This window comes from Gymnodraco acuticeps, unplaced genomic scaffold, assembly GCF_902827175.1.
Source record: "Gymnodraco acuticeps unplaced genomic scaffold, fGymAcu1.1, whole genome shotgun sequence".
NCBI lineage: Eukaryota > Metazoa > Chordata > Actinopteri > Perciformes > Bathydraconidae > Gymnodraco > Gymnodraco acuticeps.
This window is the reverse complement of record NW_022990369.1, coordinates 17,771-33,802: the sequence shown is the minus strand read 5'-3', so window position 1 is coordinate 33,802 and position 16,032 is coordinate 17,771. Positions and strand designations below refer to the sequence as shown.

At 43.4% G+C, this 16,032-nt stretch overlaps 1 protein-coding gene across 1 annotated transcript; it reads left to right on the top strand.

Annotated features, from left to right (window-relative positions):
* The first annotated feature begins 14,095 nt into the window (after positions 1-14,095).
* LOC117551460 (gastrula zinc finger protein XlCGF8.2DB-like) lies at positions 14,096-15,560 on the top strand. The gene is made up of 2 exons (XM_034224369.1): positions 14,096-14,281; positions 14,317-15,560. Exons 1-2 carry the CDS (start codon positions 14,126-14,128, stop codon positions 15,286-15,288), a joined length of 1,128 nt encoding a protein of 375 aa, XP_034080260.1. The 5' UTR covers positions 14,096-14,125; the 3' UTR covers positions 15,289-15,560.
* Positions 15,561-16,032: the final 472 nt, after the last annotated feature.

Here is a 16,032-nt window from a genome sequence, read left to right as displayed (position 1 = left end):
GTGTGTGTGTGGTGTGTGTGTGTGGTGTGTGTGTGGGGGTGTGTTGTGTGTGGTGTGTGTGTTGTGTGTGTGTTGTGTGTGTGTGTGTGTGTGTGTGTGTGTGTGTGTGTGGTGTGTGTGTGTGTGTGTGTGTGTGTGTGTGGCGTCGAACATTCCATGTCGCCCGGTGGACCTTGTTGGGAAACCCTACATGTTTGAGCACCCTCTGACACGTCAAGCTACCCCACAGCACCCCAAAGAAAATGTCAGGCACCGCCACTGTGGGCTGATTCCCGAATGTTTCCAGTCCAGGAAACGCCACTGGTCCTGAGTCTAAAGACAATTGCCTGTGTCCCATACACTGCACGACTACAACATTGTTTGCGAGTTCACTTACCATGAAGAGCTGTAGTTACCAGAGCCTCTCAGTGTGAGCTGTAGTTATCTCTCTGTCTGAGCTGTAGTCATCAGAGCCTCTCAGTCTGAGCTGTAGTTATCAGAGCCTCTCAGTTTGAGCTGTAGTTATCAGAGCCTCTCAGTCTGAGCTGTAGTTATCAGAGCCCCTCAGTGTGAGCTGTAGTTATCAGAGCCTCTCAGTCTGAGCTGTAGTTATCAGAGCCTCTCAGTGTGAGCTGTAGTTATCAGAGCCTCTCAGTCTGAGCTAGTTATCAGAGCCTCTCAGTGTGAGCTGTAGTTATCAGAGCCTCTCAGTCTGAGCTGTAGTTATCAGGACTCTCAGTGTGAGCTGTAGTTATCAGAACTTCTCAGTGTGAGCTGTAGTTATCAGAGCCTCCCAGTCTGAGCTGTAGCTATCAGAGCTTCTCAGTCGGAGCTGTAGTTATCAGCCTCTCAGTGTGAGCTGTAGTTATCAGAGCCTCTCAGTCTGAGCTGTAGCTATCAGAGCCTCTCAGTCTGAGCTGTAGTTATCAGAGCCTCTCAGTGTGAGCTGTAGTTATCAGAGCCTCTCAGTGTGAGCTGTAGTTATCAGAGCCTCTCAGTCTGAGCTGTAGTTATCAGAGCCTCTCAGTCTGAGCTGTAGTTATCAGCCTCTCAGTGTGAGCTGTAGTTATCAGAGCCTCTCAGTCTGAGCTGTAGTTATCAGAGTCTCAGTCTGAGCTGTAGTTATCAGCCTCTCAGTGTGAGCTGTAGCAATCAGAGCCTCTCAGTCTGAGCTGTAGTTATCAGAGCCTCTCAGTCTGAGCTGTGTTATCAGAGCCTCTCAGTCTGAGCTGTAGTTATCTCTCTCAGTCTGAGCTGTAGTTATCTCTCTCAGTCTGAGCTGTAGTTATCTCTCTCAGTCTGAGCTGTATCAGAGCCTCTCAGTCTGAGCTGTAGTTATCAGAGTCTCTCAGTCTGAGCTGTAGTTATCAGAGCCTCTCAGTCTGAGCTGTAGTTATCAGCCTCTCAGTGTGAGCTGTAGTTATCAGAGCCTCTCAGTCTGAGCTGTAGTTATCTCTCTCAGTCTGAGCTGTAGTTATCAGAGCCTCTCAGTCTGAGCTGTAGTTATCTCTCTCAGTCTGAGCTGTAGTTATCAGGGCCTCTCAGTGAGCTGTAGTTATCAGAGCCTCTCAGTCTGAGCTGTAGTTATCAGAGCCTCTCAGTGTGAGCTGTAGTTATCAGAGCCTCTCAGTCTGAGCTGTAGTTATCAGAGCCTCTCAGTCTGAGCTGTAGTTATCAGAGCCTCTCAGTCTGAGCTGTAGTTATCAGAGCCTCTCAGTCTGAGCTGTATTTATCAGAGCCTCTCAGTCTGAGCTGTAGTTACCAGAGCCTCTCTGTGTGAGCTGTAGTTATCAGAGCCTCTCAGTCTGAGCTGTAGTTATCAGAGCCTCTCAGTCTGAGCTGTAGTTATCTCTCTCAGTCTGAGCTGTAGTTATCAGAGCCTCTCAGTCTGAGCTGTAGTCCATCATAATTTGGGCAACCTTCAACATCCACAGCAGCAAAATGCAACAGACACAAAAACCAAGAAACTTCCTTTATAAAATAAACACTGAGGAAACATTTAACTGCACTATCAATGCTTCTACTTTAGAGGTTGAAGTACATTTTTCTGATAATACTTGCATACTTTTACATAAATAAGGTCTGAATGCAGGACTTTCACTACTAAAGGAGTATTTCCATCCTATAGGGCAGGAGTATTCAACTAAAATTCAACGAGGTCCAGTTAGAGAAAATCTCCCCATGCAAAGGTCCGGAGCATCAACATGTCTAACTTGCTTTATGAAGTAGTGTGATATTGAAGTAGCTTTATCAACGTCTGCATGTCATCAACAGCTGACTGCCAATCAAATAAAGAAAGTACAAAAACAACAATATTTATTGTCAATGAACATTGAACTCTACAGATATACAGTAAATACTGTGGATATGTGTAATGTTCCTCTCGGGCTGCATTTAAAAATAAAAAAGAGAAAATAAATAAAATAGCTTTTGAAAATGTGTGCATCTTAAAAGTGCTTAATTTTAGATAAATACAATAAAGTGTAGCAGCAGCTTGAGTTTCCCTTTTTCTTTGTTAACCGTTTCGGTTTTTTAGCCTCGGTTAGCTCATTGGTTAGCTGGGTTAGCTCATTGGTTAGCCTGGGTAGCTCATTGGTTAGCCTGGGTTAGCTCATTGGTTAGCCTCGGTTAGCTCATTGGTTAGCCTGGGTTAGCTCATTGGTTAGCCTCGGTTAGCTCATTGGTTAGCCTCGGTTAGCTCATTGGTTAGCCTCGGTTAGCTCATTGGTTAGCCTCGGTTAGCTCATTGGTTAGCCTCGGTTAGCTCATTGGTTAGCCTCGGTTAGCTCATTGGTTAGCCTGGGTTAGCTCATTGGTTAGCCTGGGTTAGCTCATTGGTTAGCCTCAGTTAGCTCATTGGTTAGCCCCGGTTAGCTCATTGGTTAGCCTCGGTTAGATCATTGGTTAGCCTGGGTTAGCTCATTGGTTAGCCTGGGTTAGCTCATTGGTTAGCCTCGGTTAGCTCATTGGTTAGCCTCGGTTAGCTCATTGGTTAGCCTCGGTTAGCTCATTGGTTAGCCCCGGTTAGCTCATTGGTTAGCCTCGGTTAGCTCATTGGTTAACCCCGGTTAGTTCATTGGTTAGCCTCGGTTAGCTCATTGGTTAGCCCCGGTTAGCTCATTGGTTAGCCCCGGTTAGCTCATTGGTTAGCCTCGGTTAGCTCATTGGTTAACCCCGGTTAGCTCATTGGTTAGCCTCGGTTAGCTCATTGGTTAGCCCCGGTTAGCTCATTGGTTAGCCCCGGTTAGCTCATTGGTTAGCCTCGGTTAGCTCATTGGTTAACCCCGGTTAGCTCATTGGTTAGCCTCGGTTAGCTCATTGGTTAGCCTCGGTTAGCTCATTGGTTAGCCCCGGTTAGCCTGCCCTGGAACCATATTTAGTTTCATGTTGATCCTGGTGGACTGATCATGTCGGGCTCTGAGGCTGCTCATCTGACCTCAGTTCTTGAGAGGGAACGTTTGGTCAAACACTTTGTGTTCTGTCTCATAGTGGCGTGTTGTCTCTTTTAATGAGCGCCTTGGTCTCTGAACAAATGAGACACACTGGCTCTGAGCTCCCAGTGGGCCGGATGAACATGAACGAGTCCACTCAGGGTTCAAAGCTCTGTTCTCACTGTCCACGTTCCTCTTCTTGGAGAGCGCCATGTGTCATTATGTGTCTCTCCCTGTCTGCCGCTAACACGCCTGTTCTCTCTCCTCTCCGCTTCTCTCCCTGTATCGCTAACTATTCTCTCACTCATTTTCCTCTCCGCTTCTCTCTACCGCGCTCTCGTCTCTTCTTCTGTGTTTCTCTCCCTGTATCGCACTCTCATCTCTTCTTCTGTGTTTCTCTCCCTGTATCGCTCTCTCGTCTCTTCTTCTGTGTTTCTCTCCCTGTATCGCGCTCTCATCTCTTCTTCTGTGTTTCTCTCCCTGTATCGCGCTCTCATCTCTTCTTCTGTGTTTCTCTCCCTGTATCGCTCACTCCTCTCTTCTTCTGTGTTTCTCTTCCTGTATCGCGCTCTCATCTCTTCTTCTGTGTTTCTCTTCCTGTATCGCGCTCTCGTCTCTTCTTCTGTGTTTCTCTCCCTGTATCTCTCTATCGTCTTTCTTCTGTGTTTCTCTCCCTGTATCTCTATCTCGTTCTGTGTTTCTCTCTGTATCTCTCTCTCGTCTCTTCTTCTGTGTTTCTCTCTCTGTATCTCTCTCTCTTCTTCTGTGTTTCTCTCCTGTATCTCTCTCTGTCTCTTCTTCTGTGTTTCTCTCTCTGTATCTCTCTCCTCTCTTCTTCTGTGTTTCTCTCCTGTATCTCTCTCTCCTCTCTTCTTCTGTGTTTCTCTCTCTGTATCTCTCTCTCGTCTCTTCTTCTGTGTTTCTCTCCCTGTATCTCTCTCTCGTCTCTTCTGTGTTTCTCTCTGTATCTCTCTCTCATCTCTTCTTCTGTGTTTCTCTCCTGTATCTCTCTCTCGTCTCTTCTTCTGTGTTTCTCTCTCTGTATCTCTCTCTCGTCTCTTCTTCTGTGTTTCTCTCCCTGTATCTCTCTCTCTTCTTCTGTTTTCTCTCTGTATCTCTCTCTCCTCTCTTCTTCTGTGTTCTCTCCCTGTATCGCTCACTCCTCTCTTCTTCTGTGTTTCTCTTCCTGTATCGCGCTCTCGTCTCTTCTTCTGTGTTTCTCTCTCTGTATTTCTCTCTCGTCTCTTCTTCTGTGTTTCTCTCCCTGTATCTCTCTCGCCTCTTCTTCTGGTTTCTCTCCCTGTATCTCTCTCCTTCTTCTGTGTTCTCTCTCTGTATTTCTCTCTCCTCTCTTCTTCTGTGTTTCTCTCCCTGTATCGCTCACTCCTCTCTTCTGTGTTTCTCTGTATCTCTCTCCTCTCTTCTTCTGTGTTTCTCTCTCTGTATATCTCTCCTCTCTTCTTCTGTGTTTCTCTTCCTGTATCGCTCACTCGTCTCTTTCGCCCCCTGGCGGCGGTGGTTAAAATGGAATCGCCCCGTCAAAATTGAAATCCCCTATTAATGTACTTGATTATAGGTCCGGGTCCGTATAGGTCGGCAGGGCTCGACATTATAAATGGCCCGCTGGCCCGGAAGCACTATTTAGGACACCCCGGGCCAATATAACGTACTTTCCACTTGCCCGCTCGGGCCACTAAAATATTGCTTTAAAAAAAAAATGTGTCCTGTGGTATTGGTATTTTGACTAGCAATTTAGTTAAATTGTTTCGTTTATTAACGCTACAACACAGCTGTTTGCTGCGTTCACTACAGACTATCGCGCCACCTAACCATTCGCCCAAAATGTTTTTAATACCAGCGGTAACCGGCCAAACGCCGGGCAAAAAACTTATCTTCAAATAAAGGAAAGTCACCGGAGGAGTTAAAGGAGAGTGACATGGAGCATGAGAAGAAGAGGGAGAGAACATTTCAGCCACACTGGCTTGATCCGATGGAGTTGGCTTTCTAAAACCGTCCTAAAACCCTTTTTATAATCTATCATTAGATTTATGATTCGAAAATTATAAAAGTAGGGTAGACATGTGGAGATTATCCGGCTGAACAAACGTGCATTTATCAAACAGGTTTGTTTTCCACAGACCTTATTTCCAGCTATTTTCCAAAACCCTGTGGAGAAATCCCATTGCTTTCTGTGGAGGGAACCAGCAGCTTACTTCCTGGTTCAGGACGAGTTACTGCACCTCTCAATATGATGCAATATGAACAAGGTCTTCTGTCGGCTCTGTACATCAATGCCGACCTATGCTGACAGTAAGTGAAGAGTAGAACATATAAAGGTATTGGCTAGAGGGAAATGTCCCAGCAGTTTAGGAGATGAAGGTTCTAATCTAATCTATTACATAGCCATTACATTTCTAACTCCTGATGATAGGAAGGCAGAAAGCGCATTATACAAATAATAATACTCATAATAATAGCAGACATTTTTTAACAATGACCACAATATCATTATTTTAATAAACCAAATATGAACAATTGAGGAAAAGGAGGAAGGAACTGATGATTCAAATGTTGTAGTACAAGTAGTAATGTAGTTAGTGCATAAATTACTATGCAACAAAATGTGTTAATTTTCTTCATTATTAGTCGATTTTTCTTTGGACGACATGCTCCGGGGCCGGTGGTTACAACGGTGGGGCCAGTGATAATAAAATTCCACCGGCCCAGAGGGCCAGTGGAATTGTACCCTTAATGTCTACCCCTGGTCGGCGTCTGGGTCCGGACCACGGTCCGCCTGTTGCCAACCCCTGCAAGGCAAAGCAAGTTTATTTATATAGCACCTTTCAACACAAGGCAATTCAAAATGCTTTACAAAAATGAACAGATATTCAGACAAAGGCATTTAAAAACAGTCATTAAACGAAAAGATAATAAAAGAAACATTTAAAAGAAAAAATACATGAATAAAAAGTACATGAATCAAAGTGATAGTGCAGTTTAAGATATGAATAGTTCACACAGAAGTTCCACTTTACAGATGCCTTTCTTTAAGGTTTCTCCGAACATGAGCTGTGTACGCTTGTATGGCACATCCGTCCCGAGCAGCACACACAGAGAAGAGCAGCCAGGTCAGAGTCCCCAGACACTGATTCCCTGGGGTTACCAGCCCCAAATGTTCATCAACCAAAAACGAACAACAGAACCGCTCAGTTTCAATTAAAAGCGGCGACAAAAGAAAAGTCTTCTTGCTGGATTTTGAAAGTAGTCAGAGGTTGCAGCGGACCTGCAGGTTTCTGGGAGTTTGTTCCCAGATATTTGGAGGCATAATAACTGGAACGCTGCTTCTCCATGTTAGTTCTGACTCTGGGGACAGAAAAGCTGACCAGTCCCTGAAGACCTGAGAGATTCTGGATGCTTCATCATTTAGCAGGAGGTCAGAAATGTATTTTGGGCCTAAACCCATTCAGTGCTTTATAAACCAGCAGCAGTAATTTAGAAATCTATTCTTTGACACACAGGAAGCCAGTGTAAAGACTTCAGAACAGGAGTGATCCACTTTTCTTAGTGTTAGTGAGGACTCGAGCAGCAGCGTTCTGAATTAGCTGCAGCTTCCTAATAGATGTTTTAGTGAGACCTGTGAAGGACACCATTGCAGTAGTCGAGTCTACTGAAGATAAAAAGCATGGACAAGTTTTTCCAAATCCTGCTTGTGACATTATTCTTTTAATCCTAGATATATTCTTTAGGTGATAGTAGGCTGATTTAGTAACAGTTTAATGTGACTGTTGAAACTCAGGTCAGAGTCCATGACTACACCCTAGATTTCTGGCTCTATCTGTTGTTTTGAACATTGCACACTGAAGCTCAGCGCTAACCTTTTATACGTTCTGACTTGGCTCCAAAACCATTACCTCAGTTTTATCTTTGTTTAATTGGAGAAAGTTCTGACACATCCAGTCATTGATTTGTTCAATGCACTACTCAGTGTTTGAATTGGAGCATAGTCTCCTGGTGAAATTGTTACGTAAATGTGTGTGTCATCTGCATAGCTATGGTAACTTATTTTGTTGTTCTTCATTATCTGAGCCAGTGGTAGCATGTAGATGTTAAAGAGAAGAGGCCCCAAGATGGAGCCTTGAGGAACCCCACATGTCATATTTGTCAACTCAGATGTGTATTTACCTATAGAAACAAAGTTGTTTCTGTCTTTAAGTAGGATTCAAACCAATTCAGAACTGTTTCCGAAAGTCCCACCCAGTGTTCCAGTCGGTCTAGTAATATGCTGTGGTCAACAGTGACAAACGCGAGCACTGAAGATCTAATAATACTAACACTGAAGTTCTGCCACTGTCTGTGTTTAAGTGGATGTCATTAAAGGACCTTTACAAGAGCAGTCCTCATGTGCTGTGGTTTGGACGAAAGCCCTGACTGGAACACGTCGAAACAGTTATTTAAATGCAGAAATTACTCCACTGTTGAAAAACAACTTTTTCAATGATTTTACCTAGAAATGGCAGGTTTGATATGGGCCTGTAATTGTTCATTACTGAAGCATCTAGATTATTCTTTTTTAAGAGCGGTTTTTAATGACTGCAGTTTTCAGGGCCTGTGGAAAATACCGTGAGTGAAGAGATTTGTTTACTATATGAAGTAGATCTGAGGCCATGCAAGGAAAAACATCTTTGATCAAAATCCTGTTGGAATATATCAAGGCAGCAGGAGGAGGATTTCAGAAGTTGAATAATGTCCTCTAGGTTTTTATCATTAATCTGATGGAATTGTGTCATGGTGTTTGAATTTGATATTAGGTGGGACATAGGGACAACACATTTGCTGTTCCTGATGCAGAGGCACTGACTGCTTGTCTGATTTTCTGAATGTTGTCAGTGAAAAAGGCAAAATCATTGCACGCCCTGGTGGATAGAGGTTCAGAGGCTACTGACACTGGGGGGTTAGTTAGTCTGTCGACGGTAGCAAACAAGGAGCAGGAGCCATTTTATGGGTTGTTGGTGTCTCAGTTTACCTTATTTATATGTATAGTGCATATTATTTTGAACGCTTGGTGGCGGGGTTTAGCTGCACCGGGTGTATAAAGGGGGTCATAGGTGACAGGCGAGGACGAGGACACAGGAGGAAGAGCATATCGATTCTACCACAGCCGGCAGATGCTCATACCATAATTATTGACACAGTGTACTTAAACCTTGGTATGTAAAGCAATAAACATCATTCTAAACTGCAGCAAAAGACCTGGAAATTCATCTGTTTGTGTCTGCGTCAGGATCACTCTAAACCCTCCTGTGAAGTAATGGCAAAGGATATAGGACATTGGAACAGTTAAAATTGCCACTACACAAGGCACGTGCATTGTTTTTTTTTTGGCAATGATATCAGAGAAGAACGATTGTCGTGCGTTTTTCAATTCCAAATTATAAAGGCCAAGTCTCTCTTTATAGATTTCAAAGTGAACCTGGAGATTTGTTTTTCGCCACCTGCGTTCAGCTTTTCGACATTCTCTTTTTTCTGTTTTCACGGTCATGGCCTTTCTCCATGGAGATATTTTCTTGCCAGACACTTCCTTTACCTTAGTTGCAGCAATGGCATCTATAACATTTTTAATTTTTGAATTAAAATGATCTACTAGCTCATTTACTGAGATGTTGGCAGGGGCAAGTGTGGAAGAGAAATTCTGAGTAAACATTTCCCTAGTGTTTTCAGTTAAATATCGCTTTGTGGTTACCTCTTTTTGAACATTTTTGTGAACAGAAATAGAGCTCTCAAAGAAAACACAGGAATGGTCAGAGAGTGCAACATCAGTCACCACAACCAAGAGATATTCAGACCCTTTGAGATAATTAAGTCCAGAGTGTGCCCCTTATTGTGCGTGGGCTCCGTCACATGCTGAGTCAGTCCATAGCTATCAAGAAACACAAAACAGTTCTTTAGCCCTCTGTCCTGGGGGTTGTCAACATGGATGTTAAAATCACCAACAATGACTAGACGGTCAAAGTCAAATACACACTATAGACAGCAGTTCAGTAAAGTCATCGAAAAAGCTTGCACAGTATTTGGGTGGTCTATAGATATTTAGGAACAGAGCTCGAGAGGAGCATTTCAGCCGAAGGGCCACATATTCAAAAGAATCAAAGTTTCCATACGATGTCTTCCTGCATTGAAGGGAATCATTGAACAGAATAGCAACTCCACCCCCTTTCTTATGCATTCTTTCCTGACTCATAAAACTAAAGTGGGAGGGGTTGATTCGATAAGAACAGCTGCACTGTTATTTTGTTCAATCCAAGTTTCTGTTAAAAACATAAAATCATTGATTAAAAATGTTTTTCCTGCCAAAGACCTGACCTTTAATAAAGCTAGTTTAAGTTTGTTAAAACACTATCAGTCAGGTTTTTTGTAACAAGCTGTGGCTGACATGGAATCACTGCTAAATTAGATACACTCACACAAACGTTTGAGCGCTTCCTGTTTCTAAGATGATTCACTGCTCTTAATCTATTAAGTGCCATACGCCCTTGAGCCTTGACCCAGCACATATCAGTTTGCTGCATTTTGTACACACACATTCTTATCAGGCTTCAGAGACAGCAGATGCTGTCTTGAAGGGGGGGGGGGCGTTTTGGTCCGGATGATTGTGGTAGGCATGGTGACGGGGGTTATTGTGCGTGTCTATGCTTCTGTGATTTTGGTGGGAGTCGTTGAGGAGGGGGGCGGGGGGGGTAGAAGAGATGCTGCCAACCCTGCATATCGCCTTCATGCGGTTATTGAACTCCAGGAAGGACTTGGTGCCAACCCTCTGTGTCTCCTTCATCTGCTCATCAAACTCCAGGGGGGCAGGCGAGGGTGAAAGGGTGAGCGGAGAGTAGAGAGAGCTGGGTGTGAAGGAAGAGTATCCTCAAAGGTGTTGACAGGGGGGGTGAAGGGCGGTGGAGACTCCTCCATTTGTCTCCCATAATCAGAACATTCCTCAGGCGGGTGCAGTGATACTTCTTCAGGGTTTTCTGCGTGATGTGTTGTGTCTTTCTCCTGTTTTGATTCCTCTTGCCGCTTGTCCTTGGCAGAGGGAACAGATTGATGACGCAGGCATTTTAATACGTTGGAGATAAACAATTTCACTCCTGACTTGTTCAGGCAAACTCCATTTGCCTTGAAAAGATGTCTGCGATCCCAGAAAAAGTTAAATTGTCAATAAAATGAACAGAATGGTCAGTACAGGCCGTTGAAAGCCAGGTGTTCAGTGCAAACAATCTGCTGAATCTCTCCACTCCTCTTCTGACTGGGTGGTAGAGGGCCACTGATGAACACCTCTGCATTTAGAGAGCTGGCAGTTTCCAACAAACATTTAAAGTCTTCTTTCAGCACTTCTGACTGTTGTTTCACAACATCATTTGTTCCAATGTGCAGTACCACATTCTTCACAGTCGGATGTTCAGCCCCAATATGCAGGATCTTCTCAGCCAAGTCAGAGACCACATCCTTGGGAAAACAGAGTACTTTGGTGTTGTTCTTATTACACAGACCTTTTACATCTCTTACAGCAGAGTCACCCACAATCAGAGTTTCAGGCCCAGTCGTTAGCTTTCCCTCTAGCCTTTTACTTTTAGAGTAGCTATTGGTCCTTACCCTGCTGCGTGAAGAGGACGGGTTATCCAGGTCATCAGATCTCCGGTTCTCGGTCAGCGGAGCGTATCTGTTCTGGATTGGCACACTCGGTGGTTTAGGATGATTTTTTTGTAGTTCTCCCTTTAGCAGCTGTCCACTGCTGTTTCCTAGTATGAAACGGGTTGAAGAGGCGCTCTTCCTGGGTGATAACAATGCAGGCCAGCCGGTCGCATCACAGATTTCAGAGCGCTGTTATTCGTCCCCAAATCCCATGGAAAGTGATTTACTCTTAGGCTTGCACCCAGAGGGTTCCAGGAGGACTACCACTTGTAGATTATTACCCGGTACACAGCCCTCCTTGTTCCTTGGAATCCTTGTAGCTGTTAACCAGTTAAGCCCTGAGCTGTTTTTCAGGTTTCAGGCTCGAAAATGCCACTAACACAACAAATGATATATCTTCACTTCTAAAAGGGGTAAATTAATAATTGTTTTCTCAAAGCAAGGTTACATCTGTGAGTTGGATGTAGAAGTGTCAGAATCAATATAGATGTTTTTTATTTTAAAGTAAATTCAGATGGAACATAGTAAAAACATGTCAATTCTAATGTCCACCTAAAAAAAAACCTTTACTTATCGTGAAAACCACCCTTGCATGATGGGTTAGTAGACTAAAAGCTTTAGGAATCCAAACTATAACATATAATAAGTACCCTGTATCAAGATTGATGCAAAACAAGTGAAATTTGACCTTTTTAGAGAGATTTAGAAAAATAAAGTCTAAGCGGACTCACCTCTGGGTAATTTGGGAACCATCGGTTCCATTTGAACTTTTTCACTGTAAAAATCATTTTATTACTTTGAATTATCACTATAGGTATTCATTCCATCCAAATACAACTGTTGTGAAACAAATTAAAAAATAAAATAAAACATAGGCTTACTTTACAGTGAGCCTCTGAATTAGCCCCGAGCGAAACATGCTAACCTATTACAGCACCGAAAATCACTCCTCGCTCCCTTATTACTTATCCTAGCTGCACATCCAACACATTGTTTATGATCGCAAGGAGACACAGAATCTAACGGTGCCCACCTGAACAGCCCAACACTGAAATATACAAACTCGCGACGTTATCAACAAAAACCTACATCAAAACAAATGGCGCTAGCGCTAATGCGCTAGGCTAACAATGACTTACCTTCCTCGTTGTCTGGTCTAAACTGGTCTTCAATGGCATTAAAACGATAAAAACGATGATGTAGTTAATCCATAGATTAATATCCAATGGGGCTGTGTCCCCTTTGAAATGTTCTGATAATCTATAAGCAATAAAACTGCAATTCCGTTATCTGCTGTCCGCTCTGTGCTCCGTGCGCTCTGGGTCCTGCTGCATTTCCTGCTTCGTTACGTTGTAAACAATAAATGAAGTCGGCTCCGTAATGTACTTAAGTTGGCTGCCATTCTTTATAATTTACGCAGGACCATATCTCTGGAACCCATTGGTCGATTCGTGTGATTTACACCTTTTCTTAACCATCAGAACCAATAGAATCGATGGGCAGTTCCCAAATCTACGTAAACATTACCATAGCGGACGTAATAGAGAAGCAAACGAAGCATATCTGAAAGTGCAAGCCTGGACGGCAATACTTTATACCGAGTATATTGCCATAAATATGATGATTGATTATCAGTAAAACAATTCTACGTGACACAAAGACATTGGATTAACCTTGAGATGCGTTTTTATTCCGTTGAACACAACTTTTGATCACAAATCAAAAAGAGTAAGACGTTAATTATTGTAATATTTTTGAAACCGGAATGTTGTTTACTTTCTCTTTTCTGGCTGATAGATCCAGGAATTCGAGGTCGGACAGTGATGAACCATACATGTGTGGAATCTGTGGAGTCTCAGCTTTAAATCGTATATCTTGTTTGTGCAGTTAAGATAGTAATAAGGGCATTTCTACCGTGTGTTGTGTGTAAAAAAGCGTTAGCATTAGTTTAGCATTTTTTCGCTCAATGCTAATTCAAAGGCTTGGTATTACTTGTTGTTTTTCTTAGCTAACACTTGTCTTATTGTCGTTAGCGGAGTTTCTTACCTTTAAAAGGGTATGAAACATTAATAGTTTCATGAATGTTAAGAAGCCCTGAGACATGTGAGAAAAAAAAACTGTGGGAGGGGTCCACTGGGGGGACCCTTCGGGCTTACCTGGTTAACTAAGCTGTAAGTTCGCATTCCTTTTTGCAGCACTGGTTAAAGTGGTGTCAATTCCAAACCTAGTCCATTAACTTCCAACCGTTGCATTTTCATTTCCAACACGGCCATCTTCTGTAGAAGTTTGTGGAAGTCATCTGTAGAGACCGGAGGCATTTTGCTGCTAACTAGCTAAATAGCATGCAGTACCAGGCTTTAGCTGTTGCTAGGCCACGCTACTGTAAGACTGAGGTCGTCGTAAAAATATTGAAATATGGCTGAAACCCTTCATCTACTTACGAAGAATAACTGTCCCAGTGAGAAGTTAATGTCCAGGAGCCGCTGCTCGAAATTATCAGAAAAGAAAAATAGGAAAATCAGCATAAAAAAGTAAGCAGAGGCAGGAGCAAGCAGAAAAGCGTCTGCACTGTAAGAAGCAGGAACCTATAGGCGCAGAGTAGCTGTGATTGGTCCCCAAAATAATTGATAGTTTACAATCTGGCTGAACTAGAAGAGGTATGCAAGTATATAAACGAAGGCATTGATTAGGGCTGCAAAACTACTCGACTTGTAAAGGTGATTAGATTTTAAATTCTAACACAGTTTTTCTGACTGTGCTTCCTGTTTCCTGCAGACGTCCAGCAGCTGGTGGTTAAAGAAGAGGTTCCCCCTGAGCAGCAGGAGTGGAGCTCCAGTCTGGACCAGGAGGACCCAGAGCCCCCCCCACACATTAAAGAGGAACAGGAGGAACTCTGGATCAGTCAGGAGGGAGAGCAGCTTCAAGGGCTGGAGGAGGCTGATATCACCAAGTCCACATTCACTCCTGTCCCTGTGAAGAGTGAAGATGATGAAGAGAAACCTCAGTCCTCTCAGCTTCATCAAAGACAAACTCAACACATGGAAACAGAAGCTGATGGAGAGGACTGTGGAGGACCAGAACCAGCCAGGAGCTCAGATCCAGAGAGACATTTACAACCAGAGACTGAGGACCAAACGGAGACTCTTCTGAACCAGAGACTGAGGACAACCCTGGAGACTTCTTCTGAACCAGAGGCTTAGGACAACCCTGGAGACTCTTCTGACCAGAGACTGAGGACAACCCTGGAGACTCTTCTGAACCAGAGGCTGAGGACAACCCTGGAGACTCTTCTGAAGACACTGAAGACAGTGCTGATTGGAGCGAGACCGGAGAACCTCAGTCAGGTTCAAACTCTCAGGAAAATAAACAAAACTCTGTCAGTGATTCAAGGTGTAGTGCAGGAGAGAAACGCTTTAGATGCTCTCAGTGCAGGAAAAGATTTGTCCGCAGGTCAAGTCTGAAGGTTCACATGAGAGTTCACACAGGAGAGAAACCATTCAGCTGCTCAGTCTGTAAGAAAGCATTTTTAGAGAGATGTCAGTTAAAGAGCCACATGGCAGTTCATACTGCAGAGAAACCATACAGCTGCTCAGTCTGTGAGAAATCTTTTAGACGTAAAAGTGATTTACAAATTCACATGGCAGTTCATACAGGAGAGAAAGCATACGGCTGCTCAGTCTGTGAGAAATCATTTAAACAGGGAAACAGTTTAATTCGACACATGAGACTTCACAGTGGAGTCAAACACACTGCAGAGAAACCATACAGCTGCTCAGTCTGTGAGAAATCGTTTAGACGTAAAAGTGATTTAACAATTCACATGAGAGTTCATACAGGAGAGAAACCATATGGCTGCTCAGTCTGTAAGAAATATTTTACAATAAAGTCAGGTTTAACAAGTCATATGAGAGTTCATACAGGAGAGAAACCATACAGCTGCTCAGTCTGTAATCAATCATTTGCACAGGCTAATAGTTTAAATAGACACATGAGCGTTCATACAGGAGAGAAACCATACAGCTGCTCAGTCTGTAATAAATCATTTGCACAGAGAAATGGTTTAAAGATACACATGAGGACGCACATAACCAATCAGCCGCAGTGTTTCAGACTGAAGATGGATGACCAAGCTACATCTGATGAGACACATGATGAGGCCGAAGTGACTGATGATCGGAAAGATTCCCTCAGTCAGTTTTAAAATCTCTAAACAGTAACAAAGGTCCTGTCAGTGCTATAAGACGCATCACTAGCAAGCTACCAGTCAGAGATCTGAGTGGGAAATATTAGGCCTGAAAGAAAGTCTGAAGAGACGTAAACATCAGATCAGTTCATCAGCACAACTCTCAACATCCATATCAATAATATCATCAGAACATGAACATAACCAAGAACCATCATTATTCTTATTTTACTCACTGTGCTTTTACTCTGTGTTTATGTTTTATGTTATAAATATATATTTGAATAATTTCTCGACTGTTATTTTTTACTAAATGTTATGATAATTAACATAAAGATGTGCTTTGGAAATGATAGTTTTTCCTAAATGGTTAGAAAAACGTGTTGAAGCTCACCTATTGTGCTATATTTCAACAATAACTGATAGAGCCTGTTACGACCGGCCCGTTGGCCGCAACAGGAAAGTTCAAAAAGAGACGCTCAAAGTTTCCAAAAATCACGGCACTTTATTTGCAACACCAAAAACAGGGAGGATGGACGATGGGAAAGGATCACGTAGGGAGTTCTTCTGCAGCCGCCTTGGAGAGAGTACTGCCGGCCATGTGACTCCGGGCAGCTGGGCTTAAATAGCACCTCGGCTCCGGACAGGTGTCCCTGATCCCGCTGATTGGCCTCTTCAGCTCCACCCCATCGCAGGACCTGCAACACACTCAGAGGCCCCAGGCTCTGGGGCCGTCACAAGCCATATCTATACAGATCACCC

Coding starts and splice junctions, on each gene's coding strand:
- LOC117551460 (XM_034224369.1), top strand. CDS start 14,126: ATGGAAACAGAAGCTGATGGAGAGGACTGTGGAGGACCAGAACCAGCC. Junction 14,282..14,316: donor AGACTTCTTCTGAACCAGAG/GCTTAGGACAAC, acceptor TTCTGACCAGAG/ACTGAGGACAACCCTGGAGA.